This window comes from Dunckerocampus dactyliophorus, chromosome 13, assembly GCF_027744805.1.
Source record: "Dunckerocampus dactyliophorus isolate RoL2022-P2 chromosome 13, RoL_Ddac_1.1, whole genome shotgun sequence".
Taxonomy (NCBI): Eukaryota; Metazoa; Chordata; class Actinopteri; order Syngnathiformes; family Syngnathidae; genus Dunckerocampus; species Dunckerocampus dactyliophorus.
The window spans coordinates 10,601,610-10,629,091 of record NC_072831.1 but is presented as its reverse complement, the minus strand read 5'-3'; the positions used below and the strand labels follow the sequence as shown (position 1 = coordinate 10,629,091).

At 40.7% G+C, this 27,482-nt stretch overlaps 1 protein-coding gene and 1 long non-coding RNA gene across 6 annotated transcripts; one reads left to right on the top strand and one right to left on the bottom strand.

The window, feature by feature from the left end:
• Positions 1 to 3,112: 3,112 nt before the first annotated feature.
• On the bottom strand, positions 3,113 to 26,202 carry slc35f4 (solute carrier family 35 member F4). 5 transcript variants are annotated; one of them, XM_054797422.1, is made up of 8 exons: positions 14,592 to 14,710; positions 13,461 to 13,552; positions 8,630 to 8,930; positions 7,383 to 7,602; positions 7,183 to 7,308; positions 6,917 to 7,109; positions 6,728 to 6,817; positions 3,113 to 4,884 (listed from the first exon to the last, which is right to left on the bottom strand). In XM_054797422.1, exons 3-8 carry the CDS (start codon positions 8,815 to 8,817, stop codon positions 4,634 to 4,636), a joined length of 1,068 nt encoding a protein of 355 aa, XP_054653397.1. In that variant the 5' UTR covers positions 8,818 to 8,930; positions 13,461 to 13,552; positions 14,592 to 14,710; the 3' UTR covers positions 3,113 to 4,633. The 5 variants fall into 5 exon arrangements, with proteins under 5 accessions (XP_054653397.1, XP_054653398.1, XP_054653399.1 ...); XM_054797423.1 differs by lacking the exons at positions 13,461 to 13,552; positions 14,592 to 14,710 and having other exon boundaries at positions 8,630 to 8,719; positions 8,791 to 8,930; XM_054797424.1 differs by lacking the exons at positions 13,461 to 13,552; positions 14,592 to 14,710 and having other exon boundaries at positions 8,630 to 8,716; positions 8,791 to 8,930.
• LOC129192943 (uncharacterized) lies at positions 4,310 to 7,492 on the top strand. The gene is made up of 3 exons (XR_008573524.1): positions 4,310 to 4,444; positions 4,592 to 4,910; positions 6,740 to 7,492. It is a non-coding gene; the product is annotated as an uncharacterized LOC129192943 (long non-coding RNA).
• Positions 26,203 to 27,482: the final 1,280 nt, after the last annotated feature.

Sequence of the window (27,482 nt, the reverse complement as noted above, 5' to 3'; positions counted from 1 at the left end):
GTTTTTAAGTGCACACTGGAGCACTTTATCAGCACATATGTGTGGAAAGTAAGTAAAAGGGGCCATTGTCATAAATATGACTATAGATCACAAGTCACTTAATGTGTGGACTCGTCTCTTTTAGCACGCTAGGGACACCTAGTGGTGGAGTGCTAAGTCGAACCTGTTGGCTTCTAACAAACTGAAATGACAAGTCATGTCAGTTTCTATCACTACCATGCAAAAGTGTTGCAGATTTAATGAAGATATAAGTGCTTGATATGTGATTGCATCTTTTGCACCATTATTCTGTTGTCTTTTTCGGTGTTTAAGAATAATTTGAGTTTGTCAGCTTTTCAAAGACATCAACAACCTTGTAGCTCAATGGACCAGATGTTAGGTTAGGATCTTTCTACCAGTTTAACCCTGAACCCTTTCGACGTTAAGTTCCACACACTACAAGTCTGGTGATTTTTGGATTAACACAAGTATATGATCCATATAGTTAATAGATTGTTTGACGTTAGTAATGAAGAAAGGAAAAACAAAAACAAAAAACACCACGGATTCCATCCTGTGCTGTACCTTACTTTCGTCTGCAGAGGGCCCCCTAAACCCACAGATTACATATCATGTCCTGAATGCTTTGGCATTTATATAAATGCATTTATTGATAAAACACCATTATTGTCGTGACAAACCAGAAACAAATAGCAAGTAGTGCAATTAAGTTGGGCTTTCACATTATTTTTCAATGTGTTACCAGTACAAATCCTTACAGAATACATTTTTTAAATTAATAGTGCATTTGCATTAAAAAATGTAAAAGTATCACAATTAAAAAAAAATAATTTAAAAGTATATTGTTAGTGGACACTATAGAAATATCTAACTATTAACTCAATTAACTATACTACTATACTTTATACTTTCTTGGACTAAACTGGCCTATTTTGTAGTTTGTAACAACTTGGATCATTAAGCAATAATCATGGTACAAAAGTAACTCACATCCAAGCAAGGATGCATTAAATGCCTCCTATGAACTCTTATTTGAGTACTTTTAGACGGTACAGTCAATACTTCTTTGTGTCTGTCATGGATGTCAACGTTTTTGTTCTATCCATTTTCTCCGCTGCTTATCCTCATTATGGGTATGCAGGAGCCTATCCCAGGCTCAGCCTATCCCAGCTGATTTCCGGCGAGAGGCGGGGTACACCCTGGACTGGTCGCCAGTCAATCGCAGGGCACATATAGACAAACTATCATTCACGCTCACATTCATACCTATGGACAATTTAGCGTCGCCAATTAACCTACAGTAACATGCATGTTTTTGGAATGTGGGAGGAAACCGGAGTACCCGGAGAAAACCCACGCACGCACGCACGGGGAGAACATGCAAACTCCACACAGAGATGCCCAAGCGGAGATTTAAAACCACGTCTTCACGATCTTTTTTGTACCGTGTACACTGAAAATAAATCCCACTGAGGCTGTAGAGCAGCCCACTTTCCACTGCAACGGCCCTGTCATCAGATCTGCTGGGACGAAAAGTGCTCACACTTGGAGCTCCCATATTCTCTTTTTCTTCCGCCCTGGTTATCTTTGTTCTTTCTGTGAGCTCTTCAGTGTTCCCTCAACCGCAAATTAATAATTCATGCTATAGATGCACTTCAGCATGTCCATACCTCTCTCTGCCTGAGTCATTCTGGTGTCTTTCCCATTGTGGAAAACTGGAGGACACCCATGAATTCATACCATCAATCCTTGACTGTAAACTTTTTGGGCTCTTCTTGGAAAGGACACTTGTATATTTCTGGTAAGAGAATGAGTATTATAAGTATTATAAGGCTGTTTAACTGTCTCTGTAAAGGTAAGGTTCTCCTTTGATCCTTCGCAGTTGAACAGGTCTATGGACATGAAAAGTCGACTGTGGCTTGGACAGACTGACTTCAACCATTTAAATCATAGCACACCTGTGCAATAATCATGCGCATGCATCTCATCATCATCTTGACATGCCACACCTGTGGATAGATCATGAATCATGAATTATTAACGCTCACTAGCACAGATTTAGACAGATTTGTGAACAATATTTGAGCGAGACAGGCCTTTTGTGTACATAGGAAAAGTTTTAGATCTGAGTTCAGCTCATGAAAAATGTGAGCCAAAACAAAAGAGTTGCGTTTATATTTTTGTTGAGTGTATATCATTTCTTAGTATATCTACATGTGTTGATTTACAAAATATCAAAGTGGCCCTTCTATCCTTTTAGTTTTCAGTATGGCCCCAAAAAGTTTGGAAATTCCTGGTTTCAATTGACCCAACTAACCCCATTTGTAGGTTCAGGTAAAGAAAGCATTGTTTAAGGACCGCTGGGCATAATCCACCCGTGATTTTGTTTTACACATTCTTATTATGACGTTTCTGTAGCAACACTCCCCACAGGTTAATGTGCATTTCAGAGCTAAATGCATGAGCAAACCTGATGGTTTTGGCACCTCCTTTCTCATCATGAAGCCTACATGGCTAAAAACAGGGGTACTTTATATTATTTATTTATTACTTTGAGAAATCATAGAAAAAAATAAGTAGCTGTCATACCTACTTTCTCTATCTGACGTAGCTCTTGGCCATTATCTTGCATTGTGTAATTATTTATTGTAATGATAGACCTATTTAGGTGGTTCCACTGGTTCCATTTATTGCCTCATGTTGCTTTATTATTATTATTACTAGTAGTATTTTTGTAAATGCAATATATCACATTTCCTGTATTATTCTGGCTTATGTACACTCAAGAAAGATAAAAACGGAGATTTTTTTTTTCTCTCATTTTCTCATTGCTGTCAAAGATGTAAAACTTGTTGTATGTCCACACCCACGGTGTAAGAAGGAGAGGTTCCGCAGGTCCTTCATACCGACCGCTGTCAGGCTCTACAACACCTGCACCACCTGAACCATGTTGTAGTCACGATGCTTTACTTTACTTTACTGTTCTCTTTACTTGTCTTGCTTGCTTGCTGCTGTAACAAGTAAATTTCCCCGCTGTGGGATAAATAAAGTACATACAATACAACACAAAAGGCCTATTTCCTTCAAATACTGTTCACAAATCTGTCTAAATTTTGTTAGTAGGCACCTATTCACATAAAAAGGCAGCAAGTATTTGTTCCATGAAATTGTGTTCATTTATTCCCAGCTGTCAGTTATCTTCATTCCATAGCCTGTCTCTTGACTGCACTGCTTCCAGTATCGTATGTGTATGTTCGATTTTTTTATTTTTTTTTTTGTCCAATCAGACAAAAGCTTCTATGTGTTGCCATATCAATGTAATCTCACCAGGCCCTTCATAATTAGTAGCGCTGGCCCATGTGACATACACACTATTAGCAATGAGCTGTTTCTTTAACCAATCAGATTTCAGATTCGCCTCACAAGGCCAGTTAGCTGTCTTACAATAACGTCAGCATTTTTCCGTCCTCTGGTTGGTTGATCGGAGCCAAACTGTTTGACAAGCCAAGTTACGCCCACAATGGCTGACTGAGGAAGAGAAATTGACATCTCCGGTGAGTAAACGTTTTATGTTTTTGTCATATTAGATAAATATTCATTCTGAACTATTGCAGATGATGTTGTAGTTTTGGAGTTTTCTGAGCCTTTTATCAACGAGCTGTTCCATTTACAGTACGCTTGTTATACTCTATTTGCCTGAGCCAAATTTACAAGCAGTGCCGATCACCGGTGGAAGTTACTCATGCTCTGAGTTACTGTATTCCCAGATAAAGGGCTAAGTAGGTGTCTTGCCTTAATAACGGTATTGTAGCGACCTGGCAGTTATGTACAGCATAGTGTTAGCGTTTGGTTTTCTTTTAAGCGGCAGGAATGGCGAAGCGGCTATTGGCCTAAGCAGTGCTAATTAGAGTATGAAATGTGAATGCAGTGTACAGTATTCATTAAAAAATACCTTGCGGACTTAAGATTTCAATCATCTGACAGCATCAAGTAAATTCATTTTAAAATAGATTTTTAAGGCTCATCGTGAAATATTTGAAAGTTGCTCTTGCTAAATTATTTTATGTTTGTTTCAGATACAATGTGTTTATATTCCATAGACCCTCAGTGGATCTCAGTGGACATAAGCGGAAGACACTGTGGAAAATGATAAAACAAAGTTGTTCCATAAATTATTCTCAATCTCCAAATCAGAATAAATTCGCTTGAGCTTCTTTTTTTATTAAAAAGCAACAAAAGATGCTGTACATTATACGTAGAATAACTGTTAAACTTTCTTATATGTAATGCAGTCCTTTAGGACTTGAAATAAATACATGTATTACTCCATCGCTAAATACATAGGTTAAGCCAGACTGTCCCTGCCAGGATTTATATTCACAGAATACATTCTGCAGAGCAGAGCAGGGCAGAGGCCAGTCAGCGTGCGAGGGACTTGAGTGTGGTAGGTTTATCAAGAAAGTAAATAACACTTTGCACCATTTTCATTTGCAAAACTCATAAATATCCCTCTTGTAGTGAGCCAGGTGCAGCTGGAAACAGTGATGCATCCCCCATAAATTTGTGGTTTACAATCCATCCTGCCTTCCAGATCATTTGGTGCCCCTCCTTGGGTGGGCAGTGGAGTAAGATCTCACAGAGGAGTTCCTAAGGGAAGGGAAACCGCACCATTGGCTCGACTGCGGCTTCTCGTGTGCACGCTGGACTCTGTGAGCTCCTCGCCGTGCTCTTCCGACTTCTTATCGGCGATGGTGGCCAGGAAGCGCAATGTGACCGAGTCCCACTCCTCTGGAAGCAGCAAGAGCAGGAAGCCCAGGCAGATGACGCAGGTGGCGGCCAGACGCACCACGCTGAAGATCACCTCATGCTTCAGAACATCTACAGCTATGGGAAGCAACGACAGAGGGGCGGTGAGTTAGAGAACAACACAAATTAATTAAGTGTCTGTACTGGGATGAGTGAAGAAAATGCGGCTTATTGTCAGCACAAGTGATCCACTTTATCCTCTGTGCATGTTTTTGTGGGAAGCTTTAGTGTAACCCACTGACCTTCATACACATGATCATCACGTCATGGTTAAAGCCAAGAGATAGTCTGCAGGTATTTAGTGTTACCATGGCAATCTGACCCTCCCTCTGCTAGATAACACTTGCACTTGGGGTGTGTTGAGGAACACTGGTGATTGGGTTTCCAGGGCGGGAGAGGTGCTGAGCACACTGTTTGTTATCGTGGCTGCTATTGCATGAGACCACAGCCATTTTAATTGCCTCAGGCAAAGAAGCTATGCTTTTATTGTAGTTTGTTAGTGTCCACCATTATGCAAAAACTGCACATACTTATGGAAGGAAGAACCCATTAACTTGCATTCACCATCCATTGCTATCAATTATAACTGGTAAAAGGGAGCCTGTGTGTAAAGATACTACTTGTATCTATTATAGCAAGCAAAAAAAACAAAACTGTGATCCCCCATATTATTTATAGCTGTTTATTAACGATTGACATTGGTGTGAAAGTGTTTGTCAGCTTGAAGTCACAAACAAATGGCCGGACATTCTCCTTCAGGATTTTTGGGTAGACAGCAGAATTCATGGTTCCATTTATCACAGCAAGTCTTCCATGTCCTGAAGCAGCAAAACAGCCCCAGAACCTCACACTACCACCACCATATTTTACTGTTGGTATGATGTTCTTTTTGTGAAATTCAGCGTTACTTTTAGGCCAGATATAAGGGGACACACACCTTCCAAAAAGTTACGTTTTTGTCTCCTCGGACCATAGAGTATTTTCCCAAAAGTCTTGGGGATCATCAAAATGTTTACTGGCAAAATTGAGACAAGCTTTCTTTTTGTTCAGCAGTGGTTTTCATCTTGGAACTCTGCCATGCAGGCCGTTTTTGCCCAGTATCTTTCTTATGGTGGAGTCATGAACACTGACCTTAACTGAAGCAAGTGAGGCCTGCAGTTCTTTGGATGTTGTTGTGGGGTCTTTTGTGACCTCGTGGATGAGTCGCCACTGCGCTCTTGGGGTAACTTTGATTGGCCGGCCATTCCTGGGAATGCTCACCACTGTTCCATGTTTTCGACATTTGTGGATAACGGCCCTCACTGTGGTTCGCTCGGATCCCAAAGCTTTAGAAATGCTTTCTAGCCTTTTACAGACTGATAGAGCTCAATTAATCTCAGTTTAACGGGGGAGGAGGCATCCCTTTTCACACAGTGCCATGTAGGTTTGGATTTTTTTTTCTCCATTAATAATAACAAGTTTAATTTAAAAACTGCATTTTGTGTTCAATTGTAATGTCATTGACAAATACTTAAATTTGTGTCATCATCTACAACATTTAACTGGGACAAACATGCAAAAAAAAAAAAAAAAAAGAAATCAGGAAGGAGAAACACTTTCACACCACTGTATAGTTAGAGTTAACAAGCTTGCCAGTAACCAGTTTTGCACATTCAATTCTATGGCAAATCTGTGGAACAAGTAATTTATCTTAAATTTTAATGGTATGGCATTTTCCTTTCTCTGTGAATCATGTGTGAAGTCCAAATGACAACACTAAGTCATATGCAAGGAGTGACACTCTATAAAATGTGTACAGTTTGGTGCAAAACTATACTATATGATTGTTTGGCCTTGGTGGAAGTATGCAGTCTTATGAGTATTGTGTAGTTTGTACTGTAATAATTGATACTATTGATGAGTAAACATACAGAAACTTTACCTGCATTTCCAGGCACGCTAAGTAGCGTTCCTATGGATATGAGAATAGGGTATGTGAGCACCACACCAACATGAACCAGGATGTTGAACACTGTAAACGACAAAACAGAAAGTAAGTATGTAATTAGAGCTGTGATTGAACGTAAATTTGCACCATTCCTACTGCATAAACCATTGGGAGTATACTCACCAAGCCACAGTCCTGCTAGGCCACATAGGTACCCCCACGGCAGCGAGGACAGTGAGCCCCATTGCTCCACTTTGGTGAAATACAGGATGAGGGGCACACAGGAGATGAAGATGAGGTTGAAGAAACCCATGGTGGAAAGAAAATGAGCCACCTCGCCGAGACTGGCACTGCCCAGGAACATCTTGAACAGCACCTGGAGGGCCAGAAGACAAAACTCCACAGTCAACACATCAATTGCTTCAAACACTTGTGTTTGGTGGTCTCACCTTATAAAGAGCTGATGTTGAAGCTGAGCCCACAGCTAATGCCACGCCAACAAAGGAATCACCACGGAAACCATCAGCATATGCCATCATGACGATACCTGTGATGGCCATGATGGCAGCCACAATCTAAAGAAATAGTTAATGATACCTTTTACTATGAGTATGTCTGTGTCTGTCTTAAGCAATCATGCTGTACATACCCGCACACCCATGAAGCGGTCCTTGAGGACAATCCAGGACAAAAGAAAGACAAAGGCCTTGTGGCAGCAGTAAAGGGCAGAGACATCAGTGGCGGTCAGCTTTTTCAAGGCCAAAAGGTACAAGTAGTTTGTCAGCGTCCAGAGGATGGAAAAAGGCGCTGTCCTCTTTACAAAAAGCTTCAGAGTCATGCCCTCTTCACCAAACAGCTTACTGCACTCTCTGTAAAAAGATGGCGTCGCCCTTAAATGCTTTGCGCCATGAAAACAAAAGTATTGGGACAACTGGCCATTAATTAAACAAGACCTAAAATGTGAAACAACATAAAGGCTTTTTTTTCTCTTTGCAGATATACAGTACTTTTCAGATTGAGTGTGTCTTTGGAAATGTTTGTCCATTCAACTCAAACATTTGTGAATTCAAAGGTCATTGATGTTGAGATGGTCCTGGCTTACAATCTGTACTCTATGTCATCCCAAAGGTGTTTGATGGGGTTGATGCCCCCTGCTCACTGCTACATTCTTCCACATCAAACTCAACCAACCATAGCTTTACTTTAAATGTGTTTAATAAGCGTGTGAAGCATATTACGGGCTTAAACCTGGGTTATGCCACTAGTGAACAATGGCAATAGAAGAAAGAAGGGGAGGGTTCCGGACCTGAGTCTAATCTTTTTAATTACAACAATCACTTTTACTTTTATTGTGAATATTGATCCGAAATCGGCTGAGAACATCAACATCAAAGCAAGAGAGCAGGATAATTTTGAAGTGGGGGGAGCAAAACCTGTTTCAAAAGTAAACATTTTTATATGCGTATCAATAGGCACCATTTGCTGATGGTCTCGGAACCTTACACCTGTGAAAAACGGGGATCGACTAAACTCTTTACCCTGTTCAGAGTCACGTGTGCGCTGGAGCCTATACTAGCTGGCTTTGGGTGCGAGGCGGACTACACCCTGGACCGGTCACAAGTCACAAACAAACAAACAAACAACAATTCACACAGTCACTGAATGGGAACTGAGCCCATACTGGCTTCATGAAAGTCAGCTGAGTGAACCACTACACTATTATTGACCCATGTAGTCTATACAGCTTTTCCTGTACAGGAGTGGGACCCTACCCCAGTGGGACTGTGAACAACTCACTGCTCATGCTGATTAAGAACACGGCATTGAGTGAGAATTGATTAAAGCAAACCAATGGTTCATATTGTTTTAAATTCAAACACTGAACAGACAAATCACCTGAATTTTTGAATGGGTGTCTGCTTCTCCCTTGTCATCAGCACATGTCCGAAGTAGTAGATGGGAAAGAAGAGAATATTCCAGTTGCTGCTGAACCAGGAGATGAAGAAAGGACAGGAGAATGACTGGAAGGTCAGCTTGACCACCTGAGTGGTACCCACCCAGGAGGAGGAGACGCAAAGCACCATCAGCAGACCAGCTAGCACCTTCAGCACTGTGCTGGTGCATGTCTGGTACGACCGGCTCTCCCCACTTGCCTCACTGCCTGGCGTCTCAGCATGAGACTCCAAACCATCCTCTCCTATCGGGAAGACAAATAACACAGTTTTACGCAGACTGTTACGCAGGTAAGTTGCCCTTGCCTACATACTCTGACTTACAGTACTACTTCAACAAATACTACTCCTTTTAGTTTAGGTTTGTGTGCGCAGAAAATAAACTGTCAACTGCTGAAAAGTTAGGTTGTTAAGAAAATGTAATTGTTTAACCCTTAAGAGATCCTAGGGACTTTCTGTGCCATCCAGTTTGGCTGCATTGAATGACTATAGGTCCAATTTGACCTAGGATGTTACCTTTGGAAAAAAATTTATCAAATAAACAAATTTGCCCAAAATGACAAATTTACACAAAACTGACATGTTTGTCCCTAACGACAAAAAAGTTCCTGTTGAAAACTATTGAAAATGCAATTGATAATCCCACATTTATGTTAACATTAACAAATGCAATAAACACCCCAGTGTATTTATTTTTTCTGCTCTAAATTGTAAATAATTATTTGTTTATGTTAACTTAAATAGAAAGTGATTTGATTGTGCTATGGGACAGGGCGGGGTGGCGGTGTTAAAAATAAAAAAAGGGTATTGCAGCTACAAATCCAGCTGTTTTACAAGTCAGTTCACTCAATATTTTCCAGCAGGATGCTTTGACAAGACGTGATGTTGCGTAACTGCGCAACAGCAGTGGCAACAGCAAGACAACATTTTGGCGTGACTACTATTTTGATGAAAAATATACTGAACGAACCTCAAGAAGCGTTTGTTTACTCGGCTTTAGCTGAGACCTCTCACTCCGGAAATGATGCTTTGCTGCGACAAGGAGTTCGTCATGGTTGCCGCTATAAAGTATAAATGTAATTTTTGCAAATTTACCACTTGCTTTCAAAAAACAATGTAGAACATAATTACAAAAAATATCTAACATATTTAAGCAAAGTTGATAAATCATGTCAGTGACCCTTTAACATCAGCTGACTGATCACCTACAAAGTGACGTTTATGCGATCAACCCACACTACCTTCGCGATCGACCGGTAGCTTGTGATGGTTTAGAGTAGGCATTTTTAGGGTTTTTGGGTGCATCCATTATTCGCTGTATTTCGCCACTTGCAGGGGTTATGTTTCGAGATCCCCCAGGAATCTACTATACTACTATCAATTTTTTTTTATTAGGGCAAAAATGCTTTAATGGTGATAACTAAATTATTTAAGTACGATAACATTTTTAATGTAATTAATGTATGCACATCACAGCTGTCACACGGAGTCTCCACAGAGTCACACAGAGTCTGACGCTCATTTATAACTTCATTCTGACCTGAACACATCAACAGCAGTGCAATTTCGACACCATATCCAGTGGTGTGAAAAAGTGTTTGCTAACTTCCTGAGTTCTATTTTTTTTTTGTATGTTTGTCCCACTTAAATGTTTCGGATCATCAAGCAAATTAAAATTTTAGTCAATGACAACACAACTGTACACAAAATGCATTTTTTAAATTAAACTTTTTATTATTAAGGGAGAAAAAAAATCCAAACCTGGCCCTACATGGCCCTGAAAAGCTTTGGGACTCCAGCGAACCACAATGAGAGCCATTATCTACAAATGGCAAAAGCATGGAACAGTGGTGAACCTTCCCAGGAGTGGCCGGCCAACCAAAATTATCAAAGAGCGCAGCGACAACTGACCCAAGAGGTCACAAAAGACCCCACAACAACATCCAAAGAACACACACTTGCCTCAGTTAAGGTCAGTGTTCATGACTCCACCATAAGAAAGACACTGGGCAAAAACGGCCTGCATGGCCATTTGCAATTGGAGTTCCAAGACGAAAGTTGGTGTTCCAAGCTGAAAACCACTGCTGAACAAAAAGAACATTAAGGCTCGTTTCAATTTTGCCAGAAAACATCTTGATGATCCCCAAGACCTTTGGGAAAATACTCTGTGGTCTGACGAGACAAAAGTTGAACATTTTTGGGAGGTGTGTGTCCCACTACATGGCATAAAAGTAATGCCGCATTTCAGAAAAAGAACATCATACCATTAGTAAAATATGGTGCTGGCAGTTTTTCACTAAGAATGCAGGTAAATCCACATTACCTACATACACCTATTATGCCTATAAAGCACTCTAAAAAAACTCCAACAATGTTTTATATATGTTTTTATATACATTCTGTAATCATGTAGTAAGAGGCATTCATAATATTCATTATAACGTAGTACTTTCAGTATTTTGGTCAACCTTATCTTTTTGAATATGAATATATGGCGGATGAGCTACAGGTTTTAGAAGCTGAGCGGGCAAGAAGAGAGCGTGAAAAGTGTGTGACGGGGCAAATAGAGTCAGGATAAAATGTGGAGTTTGCAAAGTCATGCCGACGGAAATCAAGAGTTTCTGCTGCACTGAGGGGCAGTAGATTTTACCATCGATGGAAAGGCTTCGTGTATCTGGCGAGGAGGACACTGCTCCAAGAGACTGCATCACAACAAAGAATTGTTAGCGCAAAATAAGTATTTATTACATGTTATCAATGAATATGCCTGTGCCTAACTACATGGTTACATCATGTCTATAAAACTTTGTTGGAGGTTTCTTCAGTGTTTTTTATTTTTTTAAAGGGCTTTATAGGCGGAATTAGTGAATCCCCATTACCTGTATTGTTAGTGAAAACTGCCAGCACAAGGTGGCTATCTAGAATGCACAGAAAAGGGAAAGACGTGTGTTCTTGTCTCACATAGAGACTGTGGATGATGGGCAGAATTCCAGAAATAATTAACATTTCAGGCTAATATTTTAACAAAAGTGTTTGGAAAGCTGACATTTTTAATGATGAGGGACAAACAAGTGACTATTTTTAAAGGACTTCTTCAGGGAAAGAAGGTAGATATACTGTAGATACTGTAGATATATTAGCACAGTACTGTATGTGGATGCATAGGCAGAAAAGTTCAGGTACATTCTTTACTTTTCAACATGCACTGATCAATTTACACCAAGGCAGGAAATCAAAGATGACTGCCGGCTGCCTGAGTTGTCTTTGCTAGCTCAGCATGTGAAGCTAGAATCTCCCTTCTACCATAGCACAGCATCTCAGGGGCGCTCATTAATGCATCTATGGAGTATTTTCTTTTTAATCAATAAGGAGTAGAGCACTGGGAGTACAGCCACTGACAGAGCTGGACTGAATGTAAAAAGATTTTTGTAAATCTTTTTCCTCTCTTGTTTGGGACATCCAATCTGTATCACTTATGTTACTGATTATAGTGTGGCACAATCACACACAGGCATTGGATGTATGTTTAAATAGACACCCAGTAAATTAAAGATGTCAATGTCAATTTAATGTCTCAACCGAAGTCAAGCATCGACTGTTACTGTTTATACATGGAAAGATTATCAACTGTAAGCGATGCTGAGAAAATACATTGATATGTTCATATTTGACTGGTAAAAAGTACTTTCACACATTTCACCAATCTGTTCTAACATCTCTTGTCCATATTATAGGGCTGCCCATACCATAAACCCCACCACCATGGGCCACTTAATACACAACACTGGTGCATTTTATTGATGCCATTTTGAGTGCACAGAGACACCATGATGCGATTCAGTTGCGCCATTGTGCCAACCATCTACGAGGATCACCTCATGTTGCAGCATGATAATGCACGGCCCCATGTTGCAAGGACCTGAACGAAATTCCTGGAAGCTCAAAACATCCCAGTTCTTGCATGGCCAGCATACTCGTTGGACATGTCAGATACTAACTGCATTTTGGACACCCCCGCTCCACCACACCAATAGAGTTAAACGGCACACTTTGGAGTGGCTTTTTATTAATGCCAACCTAAGGCACACCTGTGCAATAACCATGCTCTCTAATCAGCATCTTGATATGCTACACCTGTGTGTGATGTGGAAGAATTCTAAATGCTCACTAACACTAATTTAAACAGATTTGTGAACATATAGGCTTTTTTAGTACAGTTTTAGATCTTTGAGTTCACTTATACAAAATGGAAGCAGAAAGTGTTGCATTTATATATTTTTTGTGTATTTATTTTTATTTTTTTAACATAAATGTCATACTGTATGATTAGCCAATGGTTTCTAAGTGCCAGTGGGTAAAAATATAAATACATCAGATGATAAGGACTAAGTGGTCACCCATACATTAAGACGGCAAGTACAAAGAAGTAATACATGGATGCTTATTTTTGTCTTTGAGTTACATTTCGACTTTATCTTGCAGCTGTGGAAAATTAATGAATAGTGGTTCACCTATTAATCTGTGGTATAGATCTATACTAAAAATGTTTCTTCCCTGTGTTTGACCAGGAAATCCTCAAATTGAGCAATTTTTAGTTAAGAAAATGTTAAAAATGATTAGACAGAAAATATATTTATAATACAGTTCAATACAGATATTCATATTTATTTTATGTTATTCTTAGTTCTTTTTTTTATGACAGGTGAGACGCTGCCTGCCCTGACAGCACTTCACCTCTAAATGGTGTAATGCAGGTACTGTATATACTGACTCACAGATTTTGGGGATTTGTGAAAGGGATTTGTTGCCATTTCATTCTGCAAGCATGGAGCAGCTCCGGTCTTCTTCTTGTCTGCTTCTTTTCATCCTCCAAGCAAAAAAAATCATTTGTGTTTGGCAGTACAGAGAACATCTAAAGCTTTTAGTGTTGGATGCAGGCGCGTCAGTCCTGAGGTATAAAAGCCACTACAGGCTGATCAGGAGCCAACATGCGGTAATATTGAAACTCCACTATTCCCCTGTCTCAGAGAAACAGCTCTCATGGCCAGCATTCTCCTTTCACATGAGGCTGTGTTACTGCCCACATATATTCCTGCAAACAAAGTTGCAAAGCAAACAGTCGCTGTTGCAGCATTAGAAAAACACTGTATCAGTATAAAGTCAAAGAAACTCCGTCCACATCAACAAATCATATTCCAGGGTCGGCCATATTTACTCTTTATTGTCGTCACTATGGCGGAAGGCGTCGTTGAAAGCACTAACCTGATTCAATCCCACCAAGCAGCCTCACTGTGCTGCATAGTATCATTCATTACAAGCTCCCTGTTAATGGACCTCTTCCACCCTGTGTGACGCACAACGCTACTCCAACCCAACATTTCAATCTGGTGTGTGTTTTATCATGACATTGATGGATGGACACCCACTGAAGCTCGCAATCATGTTGTACTGCCTTGATAAGTAATCTTAAAGAGAAGTGGGATGCTGATGATGCTTACAGAAAGGAGATTAAGTGTATCTTATTGCAATCTCTGAAACAAAGGTAAGCTATACAGATTAGATGATGGCTATAGGAGAAGTTCAGGCTCTTAAGGATCAGGGTGCGTATTGTTGAGAGCAGAACTGCTCAACCGACGGAACGGACAAGTGAGCACAACTTGCTGATGTGTTTTGTTTTGGGTTTTTTTACATCCAGTCTGGGCCACGCACGCAGACTGTCTATCTGCATGCAGAGCCACTCGCGGCAAAGATGCAAAGGTGTATAGTTCTTGTGTATCTCCCATACATCTTTGTCACATGTAAACTTGAAAAGTGCATATAATGTCTCACGCTAAGCAACCAAGCGTGCATGTGGCATATAGTACACTTAGCCTACATTTAAGTACAAGATAAAGGCATGTAGTTACCTTCAGAGATGGGGCAGGTCAGGACCTGAGTGCTGTAGGAGCTGAGAGGAGCCACTCGGGCAGAGTGCTTCTTCATCCTCCACTGGGGGCCACAACACACTGTCCTTCCCAGGGAAGTCTATGTCTGTGTGCGTGTGTGTGTGTGCTCAGCAGCTCTTCCTCCTTGCTCCGTTCATTCTTACTCCTCCGCTTCTTCTTCACGCTCTTCACTTACCCCCCCAACCTCCCACCACCACCCCACTTCACCTGCCTGTTTCCCAGATCTGTCAACCCCTCTTCCCAGCACTTCAGTCCAGGCCGTCTCACTCCCCACACTCTTCCTCCTCTGTCTGTCTGGATAGTAGTGACACAGCTGACTGGAGGCAGTGCAGTCACGCTACTGTTGCAACGTCATGTCGTGATCCAGCGCTGCCACTGTCTCCAAGGGAGACTGAGCTTCAAGTGTGTGTGGCATGGCACAATCAATCTCCTCAACTCACTCTATCCTCGACACCCCCACCTCATTTCTCTCTGTCCAACTCCCTCTACCCCTCCCTCCTCTTTTGCTCCACAAATCAGCAGCTTTGTTTGGAAGGTAACCAAGCAGCCCGGGCTAATTATGCTGCGCTAGCTCATCTCCTCATACATCCTCTTTCTACCTGAGCAGGCTTCTCTATGCACTCCGTCACTGTCCCCTGCTTCACAGCCATGCCCTCTGTCATGTGTTGACTGTCACTCTTCCTGGAACATTTCCTGCTCTTGACAATCACATTATGTATATATTTATAAAATAGCAAAGAATGCAATGGTCAGGCCACCATTACATTTGTTGTGTTAGCAAAAATGTCACGCAAAGCACAGAGCTCTGCCAAGCAAATTACTGTAATGTATCATTTGTGTTTGTTTGTCCATCAGGGTGGCGGTTTTTCCACTTCCACTTCCATTTGTGTCCAGTGTCGCTCTTCTGTGTGAACAGCACCAACTAGAAATGAGGGGATGAAGTCGACCTGGAAATTTTGCAACTTTGGAGGTAGGTAGCGTCCCATTTGTGTGATGGCTCTGCAAGCGTGACAAATGTGAGTGAGTGCGACGTTTACAGTCCGAGACTCCCCTCTCTTCTGCTGTTATGTTGAAAGCAATTGTCGCTGTCAGACATGTACTGTACACGTCATACCAGATGCTGCCGCTGACGTCGTCATGCAACAAATTTTCTGATTGAAAAGGAGTCCCTGTGTGAATGCGCACACACTTACTGCAAAATTCGGCTTCACTGAGCTCTGTGTTCAAGGCACACAAGATAAATGTCAAAACAATTGTTACAACAACTGGTCAGCCTAACCCACCTACACCACGGTACTGGTGATCTCGCCGCATTGGAACATGGTTTTAAATGATCAGTTATCACAGCTATTTTTCAATATTATCAATGTTATCAAATCACATCGGCCTGATAATTATTGGCCCGTTATATATCGGCTTGATATTTATTGTGCACCGTGACTGCTAACTGTATCTTCCCTACTATTAACTGGTGTGAAAACAACCATTAAAACAACAAAGCTAGTGGTAACCCAAGACTTTTGTACAGTACTGTATAGGAGATAAGACTCTTTGTTAACACAGCTACTCTCATCCAGTGAGTGCATTAGCTGCTCTTGCTATTCAGATGGTCCTCTTAACACACCTACACATCTCACTAAATGAAGCAAAGTTCACTTACTTGCAAGTTTGCCAGCGTGCTTAAAAATGGCCTTATGTATAGTAGGGACATTAAACAGTAATAGTATATACAGTATTTGCGTCTTTTCACTCTTTATAGGCAAGAAGCAACAGAAAACAGACAAATAGTGCATATCGTTGATGACTGGAAGGTAAAGTAAGGTGACATACAGTGCATACACAAAAATACATCAGTAGAGTGGTCTAATGCACTTACAGAGAGCTGTCAGTGTGTGGAACCATCAAATTGGGCCCCTATAGATAAACTTCTTGAAGGCCCCCCCAACTCCATCCTAAACCCATACATCCATACCCTAACCCTGCCTCCCATGCACACACGCTACAGTCTATCCATAAGTTGTTGTACTATGGTCTGTGAATTGTGTTTTGAGTTTGAGCTGAGCTCAATATTATAAACAAATAACACAAACATCGTGGGGAAGTTATTTGTGCTGTTGAATGTATCCACGGTGTAACAATCACTTAATAACATGTTATTGATCTGATTCACCGCTCCCTCTCTTCATTCACTCTCTACCTCGCTCCACCACAGCTGACAGCATCCTGTAGCTGCTTACTGACGAAGCAGCTCTGTCCCACCGTATGTTCAGATTGTTTATACAAGACAGTGAGGCGGAATAAAGTAGTAGTATTCCTGCACTGAACCGACTCCCGTCTCAGAGAAATGGAAAGTGCAATGAGAAGTGACAGCAAACAGCAGCAGAGGCTAATATTAGCTGCTCCTCCCCACTCACACCCTCTCTCGCTGAATTTATCAACCATTATGTGCTTTAACGTTTGGGTTGAACTAACCTATATTTGAAAACAACTTTTCAAGCATTTGGCTGCCTACTTTCAGCTTTTTTTCCCTCTCCTGTCAGTCTTCTGTCTTCTGGCAGCCATTTTTTCTCTTTGCAGGGGACGTAATGCTGCGTCACTCAGAGCTGCAAAGGAACCCTTTAAGCAAACGTTACTGTTCGCAAGTCCTACCAAACCATTTTGCAATTTTGCAAGGTGGGTGTAGGTAGTCTCCAACAGTCTTCATTTGATTAAAGCAACTTTATGAATGAACTTTCACGTGAAAATGTTTTTGATCTTAACATTTATGCCATTGGTTTTATTACTGGCATATTTAAATAAAATAAAAAAATCTGCACAACTTTACAAAAGCCCTAGTGCCATTGTACACCATTCCAATCCCGCCCCCAGCCCTGTCCCCCTTAGAAGCCCCTACCTGCGCATAAAGAAGAGGAGCAGTTGGTGAGTCTGTACATTACTCTGTGCCAAGACTCAGCTACTACAAGTTGACGAATGTTCAGAATAATAAATAATCAGAAGTGCATAATATATCTCTGTCAAGGCTTAAACATTTGTCACTTGTGGAATCAATGTTTCATCCACTAAAAAAGCCTGGAAAGTTTCATCATTTTTAATGAGGTGATCAATGTGTAAATTTGCAAAATGGAAGCATCCTTGGAGGAATAACTAGCCTAAAAAAACCTGGTTCATATATCAAAAACTGTAGAAAACTGTAGAAAAATACAAATAAACAAACCCGGGCGAATGATGTTATGCTGCAAATGTAAACGGTTTACATTTATGAACTAGTAAATTTCAATAGTACTACAATTGAGTGTGTACAAGTGTACCATTATCTGCCGTGTCTGTGCACGACTTTTACTGTTTACAGTCAATTTTCAAATTGAATGAAACACTAACAGTAATTAACCGGTGGCAGGTCAGTTTAGGTCACGTGACTGATCCTTGCGACTCATGTGTTTGTCAGGGAAAGCCCTCAGGTCCTACTATTTCCGTCTGTGGTGTATCTACCTGAAGACTGAATGGACATTCATATTGCTCATACATCAACACAACATATATTCAATCATACGTCCTGCAATACTGGCCAAGCTACTTCTGCAGAGAGAAATCAAGTAAACAAGCAGTGTAGCAGGAGCGCCGTCTAATTTGGCTTGATAAAACTATTGGAGATGAATGTTTTTTGTTTCCTCAGGATGTCTGTTGTTAAAGCACAATCACTCGTCTACCATTAGCCAAGTTCTGGCATTGCAGCAAAGTGCACAGCGTCAAGCCTTTTGTGTAGTGATTCCAAGGAGGTTTTACGGTCGCTGCTAGAAGGCATATTTCAGCAACCCGTCTGAAAAAGTGATATCGGTGTAATAAGTTTACAGCAATGACACATTTAGTGTATCTCATGAGATCTCAACAACACAGGAGTAAAGATCTGCTAAATAGACCATAATACTGCAGCCATTAACAAGACTGAACGTGTGCGCCAAGTGCAGCTGAAGCTATAGTGTTTGTTCTGGTGTAAGCGGAGGATAGGAGGATGGATCCCGTGAGATGAGGGTCACTTAAAAATAGACCTGCTGATGAGTGGAGACAAAAGCTAGACAGAGAGGGACGGGAAAATACAGTCAGTCAGCAAAGCCCAGGATGCTAATCGCTATCAGATTAAGAGCGATGCCTCGAGCACAGGCACTACAGTCCAAATATTAGTCAAGGGGACTGTAAGTTGGCAAGGTAGTTGCTCTTTTAATTGTATATTATTTTATTTAATCATAAAAAGTATCACTCAATTTGAAGTTACTTTTGGAGCCCAGCATGAATCCCATGAACACAATGTTGAATCAATAACTCTCCATCCATGATGACCTTGTATAACCTCTTTAGACATGCCTAAATAAACTTGCAACCAAGTGGACATCAGGTAATAGTCATGATGATAACGCATCACAGATCAAAGCAGCAAATAATAAAGCATTCACCCTCTTTACCTCCATAGCAACAGCTGCACTCCCATCTACTGACGCACTCAGCCCTTTTGGGTCTTTTTGTCATTTAGATTTACCAACAGCCCTCAGTCCTACAAGGCTTTTTCTGTCTTGATGGCCCCTCTGTCACTGAAACATATTGGTTAGTATCTGGGAGATGGAGGATGAGAGGAAGATAGTTTGCTCATTATTCCGTTTTTAAGCATACAGACTAGACACTCTCACTTGAGTACCACTGCCAGATGTGTCTCACTGGGCTCTTGGAACTATGGGATATGAGGACGCTTAGTGGTGAAAACTAAAATAGCATGGACTCTGCATGTCAGGTGCATAGGACTCAACAGAATGAGAAAAATACCCAGACTTATCCACAGTGACAAGTAAACATTTTATCATGTCATTTTTTAATTTATCTTTTGGCCAACTTACAATTTTTTGCCAATACAAAAAAAAAAAAAAATACTACAGTCAAACCTACATTTTGTAGGTCCCAATTTTGTATGATTCGGTTTTGATTATCAAAATTTTTCACAAAAATTTAGCCTCAGCTTTCATACACAGTCTCATGTTTTTGTTCAATATTGCACTTAACAAACTAGTCCGTTGGCCCTGTACTGTATCTTTCCGCGAAACTTTCCCCAAACAAAGCACTCTACACGTTGCTGACTCACTGTCTGTGCATTTTTTTTATTGAGCCTCACTCCTAAATAACCCACCATGGGGCCAAAGAAAGTTTTAAGTGCTAGTGATTTCATAAAGGTGAGAGACACTATTGGTTTTGATCTCGCCGGGATGTACGGGAAGTCCACATCAACAATAACTTTCATCCATTCGTCATTTATAATTATTTTGCATTATTTTCTGCATGTAAATTTATAATTATTCTCGATAAAAATGTGTTTTTTGTTAATATTTTTGGGTGTCTGGAATGGATTAATTGGAATTGCATTATTCTTCTTTCGGTTCTTTCAGTTTTCTTCTGACATTTCGTAACAAAGTAATGCCGAAAAGACATTATAGTGCAACGCGCAAGACTGATTGCTTGACTACTACCTCTGTAGTACATGATGGGCAGGATTGACCGCCATGCTAGTAGACAGGATCCAGATAGAGTGCACTTTGAAGATAACCTCAGCACACTGCTCAGTCCAAATGACTAGATTTGTGAGACGATTCGATTTGTCCCAAAAACATAGACAAGTATGTGTCATTAGCTTTATGACGCTGGTCTCTTGGCATCCTTCAGTCTCGATAGACAATGGTAGTGCGTAGTTGTAAATAAACATGACAGTGACCAAGACTCAAAGCAGACACCCACAATACAGTAATTCCTCGTTTATCACGTTTAATTGGTTCCAGACCTTACCGTGATAAGTGAATTCCCTCGAAGTAGAATTCCTTATTTATAAATTGAATATTTTCCTAGTTATGGCATAGAAAACCTTTTTACAACCTTTTAAATATGTTTTTTTTTTTTACATTATTAGATCCCTGTTAGTGTCCACAGTATTATTCTTCTTTTAATAAACTCATGTAGAACAGTGATATTATTGTTTGCTCATAATTTGACTAAAAAGCAGTACATGATAAAATGTCAACATTAAATTTGGATGAATGGATGGAAAATAGTTACAAAGTGAATATCATAGTTAAAATGACATTTTTCTGTGTTATGCTCTCCAAGTTACAGGTGATGTATTTACTATATGTTTGTGAATATATGACACACTGTGCTATAGCATTTCTCATTTACATTCTTTATGTTAAGATTTGAGCCTTAAATACTTGCACTTTTATGTTTATGTTCCATAATGTTCAATTTACATAATTTCATGAACTTGTATTGTTGATGCTCATGTTCATGTAAAATTGTAATAATTTTTGGTTTATTGGTATTTATTTATTTGTATTTACTTTGTATGTTGCTTGTTAAGCATTGGTAACACAGTAAAGCCTACTGTAGGTCACAACTGGTCGTACAGGCTCCTACGGCCGGTGTACGTTCAAAAAAAACACAAGAAACGCACGGAGGGTGCGCGTGTGACGTGCTGATTTTCAAGTCATAGACTGGCCGCAGAGGTTCTTTGTCATTTCAAACAAACTCTAGGGAAGCTTACATTTTTTTCAGGTAGCAAGACAAACTTACGCACTTTGCACGTCTCCGTGTGTCGTCCGTATGACAAACGTGTGTCTTTGGTACATTTTGCTGGTCAGTTTTGGGCAAAATGTACATTTTTTCATACGTCGCACTTGCGGACTCCCATGTGTGTCGTGCACCACACGTGCACCCCACATAATTAGCACCACGTAATTAGTGTGGCCAACGCACGTTCAGATATTTCGTCTGTCCTCCATGCGTGTCGAGATCAACAAAAAAACCCAAACAAAAACAAAAAAAAAACAAAAACACAGCGATTTGGGCAACACCAAAAATCGCACGGCCAAAAAAGTTGTATGTCCTGTTGTGACCTAGTCTTTAGGAAGGAAAAAAGTCAAATAAAGAGGGAAAAGGTTTCTTATACTGCTGCTCAGGGTTTTATTGACATCTACATGTAGGTCATATTTGTGCAGTAGAATGGATTATTAATTCACTTCATCAGAGTGTAGGCACTGTGCATAACTTTATTTTACTCTCAGCTCAGAGCAAGCGAACACTGTACACTGTTGTATGCCTAGCCCTGCCCAGCTCGCTTGCTTACCAACATGGTGGATTCTCTGCTCCAATGCTCACTACACTCAACGCTCTACTACATGCATATTCGTTATTACATGCAGTCTTGCTCATCTAGTGTCTTTGACAAAAACCTGTATTATGTATCTATGCCAGGGCTAATTTGATTTTACTGTATTTCATTTAACTTTGTTTCATTTAGCTTTTTTTACATGACATTTGAACATATATGAGTGAATGACAGTTTGACCAGGCTCTGTGCATGGGTTGCATTGAATCGGATGGCACACCACAAAACCAAAATATTGTATAAATGGCAACAGGTGGATACACTGGTTAAATAAGTACCACCTGCCATGCAGTGTAAAAGCATTTCATTGTTCTGCCTGTCACTTTTGCCCCGGCACACCTGGAGACTGCTCATGGCACACTGATGTGCTGCAGCACAGTGGTTTGGAATCACTGCATTAAAGGACATGTAAGGCCAGTTTATTGGTACGTCTGCACTCATGGAGCTCACAGGGGCAGTGTTAGGCAGCACAAAATACTCAGGCCGGCCTATAAAAAACAGAAAGACCATAAAAAAAACGAATTCTATTGTGCCCTGATAGCATATAAATGTTGTTTTTTTTTAATTACAGAAAACATTTCTCAGAAGTGAAGTTGGAGCCTGAGGAGGTGTACAGCAACATATACTGTAGACACAGTGCACAGGGTGGTAAGTAAAGGCCCTGAGTGAAACATTGGAACCGTTACATGCAAGGTGTTTTCACTGATCCACAGGGGGATGTGGAGGTTAACAGCGCTCCAGGAGTCATTCAGGCAAAGCTCACATTCAGTTTGTCAGTAGGCTAGTTATAAATAACGCTGAGAGAGCAGGCATGGATACCAGTTAGTTGGAAATGGCTGCATGAACATGCCTCGTCTTTGGAGGAGAAAGTGTGCATTTTTTGCTGTTCACAAAGTTTATAAATGGCTTCAGAAAAGAACATTGAATCATAGACTGAACTGCACTGTAACACACGATGCAGGTAGTTCCTCATCCTAATTTGCCTGTGAGTGCATGGCGTGGTGCTGCTGTGAAAGCAGTGAGTAGGGCACAATCACATTACTGAGCAGTATACCTGTCATTTGTCCTGCATTAGTCCCGTTCAGCCAGCAGGGAGTGTACCTTCACAACAGTGTTGATCCCTTTTTAATTTAGCTTTTTTTAAACCAGATACAAAGCAAATCACTTTAATGGTTTTTCCAAGAGACGCTGAGGAGGCATTTACTGCATGCTATTGTTGTGTGGGACAGCAAGAGCCAAACATCTACTGTGAGAATATGCCTTTAGTCTTTTTTAAAGTTGGTTCCATTTCTATTCCTCTTGTGCACGTGTTTGGGCATGGCAATTATCTACATCGCTTAGTGCAACTTGCTTGTTAAAATCTGCATTGACTTTGCCTCACAACACTGTTACGCCATAATGTATCACAGCAAAGACCTTGTCACCAAATGTAGTACACAAGCCCCTCAGAGGCAAACTCTTCTTCTACACAGATGGCGAGTGGCAATAATAACAAAACGCCAACAGGATCTTACTAAATATACTATCATGCCAAAGGCAGGGCAAGATGAGCCCAGTATTCTAATTATGTGATTTGTGTATGGAAACTGATGCTTATTGACAGTTTGGTAAACAATACTTTTTTGCATTCAAGAACTTTAAAAAAAAATCATTTTTAACTAAGAGGCGTATGCCCCTGCACGTAATTAATTCATGCAAGCTACTTCTGACTAACAACAACAGTACGCTTAATAGCTGTGCAAGTAGAGCGCCCTCAGGAATACATTCTGTTGACTTTAAAATGGCTTGATGAATAGGCGGGGGCTGCACAGATGGCATATCTTATCGGAAAATCTGAAATGTTTCCCAAATCAAATAACCCCCTCAGCTTGCAGACGCGTGGTCTTTTATAGGCTTGGTATGGGAGCTATTATGATGCACACCTGCTCCTTACACCTGAAATTACAGCACAGATGACATGCCATCATTCATCTTCCTCGACTGTGGAATGAATTGCTACACAGGGGCGGTATGTTGGTAATAATAATGTATGAATATGCTACTACTCATGTAATCTTATTTAAAAGTCACTCAAAAGAGGCTGCATTTTGAGGAGACTTGTAAAATAGAGTAAACAGCAATGAATACTGTGAGGATTGCGCCTCCTGGTGTTTCTTTAGTGTTACTACAATGTAGTATTAGCTAGAATTAAGAATCATGCAGGGATGTTTTGGCACCAATGCAGATTAAATGTATGGTACTGTTAACATGGCATGTAGAAGATGCAAATAGATGCATGTGCAGGAACAATTCCACTAAATGGAACCCCACTAAAATCTCCACACTGCTCCTGTAACAATTACATTGACTGTCACTGCCTATAATTCTGAATTGCTTACAACCTGAAAGTGGCTCATTATTGGAATTGTTTCAGAGCTGTTGTGTCTGTTTTTCAATCTAAAGTTTTGGGTGCTCCTCATTAATCAGTAAACCTCTCAAGAGATTAACCTGAACGGGTAGATATCTCCCCAAATGAAAGTGTGATTGCATCCACGATTAATCTACTGCAACCGGCAGGACACACTTAATGAGCAAAGGGCTCATTTCCTTTTCCTTGCCTTCTATCTGGTAATTCAATGAGGTGAAGAGAAACATCCTATCTATGTTTTTAAGTGAATCTGCGTATTTACATTTCCTTTATATAAGAATGTGTATTATGACCAAAAAGGGGGTATGTGATTTGTTGGGGTTGAAATAATGTGTAACTGAGCTTTTATGTAACAGTCAGGGTGAGATGTTTGGGAGCTTGCGTGCGTAGTCCAATTCATTTGGGGTGAAGCCTTTCAGCTCCTGAAACACGACTTCTCATATGTAATAAATACAAAAGACAGCCCACTGTGCCACAGGACTTGTGTAATCTTCCTCTGTAGATCTTGTTCTAGCCACCTAAAGCTGCACTGTCCAGCTTCTGTTGCTGTTGCAGTCTCACTGACAGTCAACATCAACATTCTGAGCATCATTGTCCGAACAAAGTGCACCATTATCTGACATATTCAATCCCAGGCCTTGTGTCAGCAAAAGCTCCAATACTGCACCACTAATCAAACCCAAGGTGGACAAATCAAAAAACATGCAAGTTGTGTCATATCTCAATGTCAGGAGGGAGCAGGGCGCAATCACATACATGATGGACGGAGCCTCCCTATATAGCCAAATGGACAATGAATCACTTTAATGAAACCTGTATGGTGAAGCTGCCATTAGGAAGACATCAATGACTGATCTGAGCTGCATCAGCCTGTACACCCGACATTTAACTTGGCTTCATGGCATTCAACAATTACATTGTTGTATGTGCACACAATACACCGATTAATCCTCAAATTGTATTGAGCATGTAAGGCATAGCATTTCTATAGATATATAGAAATGACCTTGATTCTTATTTTATAGGAAAATTAATTTCTGGAATATGAATGGATCAATACAGTCTCACAATACAGTAGTGTAGAATTTCAGTGTAGTGTGTAGTTAGCTGATGGAATATGCATGGCTCAATATACAGTAATATAGTATTGTACAGTATAGCATGGGATAAGAATATATCCATAAAGTAGCACTATAGTTGTCCTGTCTTATAGTGTTAGTGTATAGCGAGCTGATGGGAGATAAATGGATCAATATAATATAGTTTAGTATGGAATTGCATATGAATGCATCAAGAATGAAGCACGAGTGTCATAGTGTATAGTGATCTTATGGAAAATGAATGGATCAATACAATATAGTATCGTATAATATAGCATAACATGGAATATGAATGGATCAATAAAGTATCAGTATACTGTAGTATAGCAGAGTATGGTAGCGTGTAGTTTACTCAATCAAAGTCCTCTTGTATAGGAGCTAGTGTATTTTGTAGATGGCATTTGCTTTTCTTCTGTCTGATAAGGTAAATCTAAATGTGGATCGGTTCTATAATTAAAATGTAAGCTGCTACCTATGTTTTCATGACTATTTGAATGCCACCTGCAAAATGTTTGTGCGCGTAGTTTGTGTGAGCTGATACTCACTCCTGTGACTGGAGTATCCCGGGTTGTAGCCGTAGTAGCCGGTGATCCTCAGGATGCGGTCCTCTATGTCGTGCACCCCGTTGACTGTCACTTTGGGGCCGCCGCTGTCCACGAAGACGCCGCAACCGGAGCCCCCACTCGGCGTCGTTTTGCCCGGCAAGTGTGTGTTCTTGTTTTTGAGGGGCTCCAGCCCGGCGCAAGGCTGCTCCACAACACTCTCCGTGCTGGTCATGGTTTGATGTGCAAAGGAGCAGGGACGAACCGTGAGATAAAACACACACACACTACGCCGCATCAACAATTAGAACAGCCAAAAGCACATTAACATTTTTCCAGTGACGCTCTTGGACGCACAGACAGTACGCGTGGAACAGACCAGAGCCACTAGGGGGCGTGTTACTACTGTCACATGTCTTGAATGGAATTAGGCTCTCAGGTTCTAGGCAGCAGTGATTATTGGATTGTGATTCTGGGCCCCATGAAAAAAAATCACACTGGGCCCCACCTGGGCAGCTGTTGTCACCACATCTCTATTTTGTGGAATTGTCCTAACTTTTCCTCCCTTTACGGCGTCCCTGTCTACGTTTACAGGAGCCAGCCTGTAACAGATACACTTTTGTGTTGTCATCAAGTCTCATATTATCACTATTGAACGCTTTTCTGCAAGAAGGAAAATTACTTTTCAGAGGCGGGGTACACACTGGACTGGTCACCAATCGCAGGACGCACACAGACAAACAACCATTCACCCTCACATTCACACAAGTTAGAGTCTTAATCTAACATGCCCACAGAGTAGCCACAGAAAACTCATACATGCACAGGCAGAACATGCAAAGTCCTCACCAGGGGTGTCTTAGAATAGTCAACTATTTGACGAGTCAATTCAGAGGAGTCTGATTTGACTACCAATCTCATATGAAAATGTCACGTGATCAAGATTGTACTATTCTGACTACCGAGGGGCTGCCCACAACTGCTGCTGAGCATACATTCTTACATGTCTTTGCTTTTGTTATAAATAGCCTATTTTTATACAAATTCAGCCTCATTTGTGTTAATAAAGAATTGAAAATGACGTGTGTGTTTAACAGAAGACCTATACTTACGCAAGATGGCAGCATGTACACACAACAAAGCCCGGCGTCTCTTCCACATTTGCAGTTTTTTAGTATTATTTTGCTAATATCGGGTCTGGTGTAACATCTTACACTCAACAACAGCTTTTGGATATTGGATTTTGCAGTGCCAGTATTTTTTACCACTGATCTTCAACTTGTCCCTGAGTACCATAGTCTACACACACCACCCGCCTGGGCGGAAGTGCTTGCAAGCCGTGTCGTGAACGTAAACAAAGGTGAGGAAGGCACACAGGGGTATGTTCTAAACAGAAGCTAACACCGCACAGACTCTCCCTACTGAGCATTTTCCTCACTATTTTGCGGTGCGGTCTTTAGTGAGTAAAATGGTCAAGTTACGATTCTACATCACCCACAGTAAGAGACTTTTGAACTGCAATGTCATAATTTTCACTGAGACATGACTAATCAGCCCCGAGTACCCGACAATGCTATTGAGCTAGCTGATAGCCGAAGCTGATAGAAC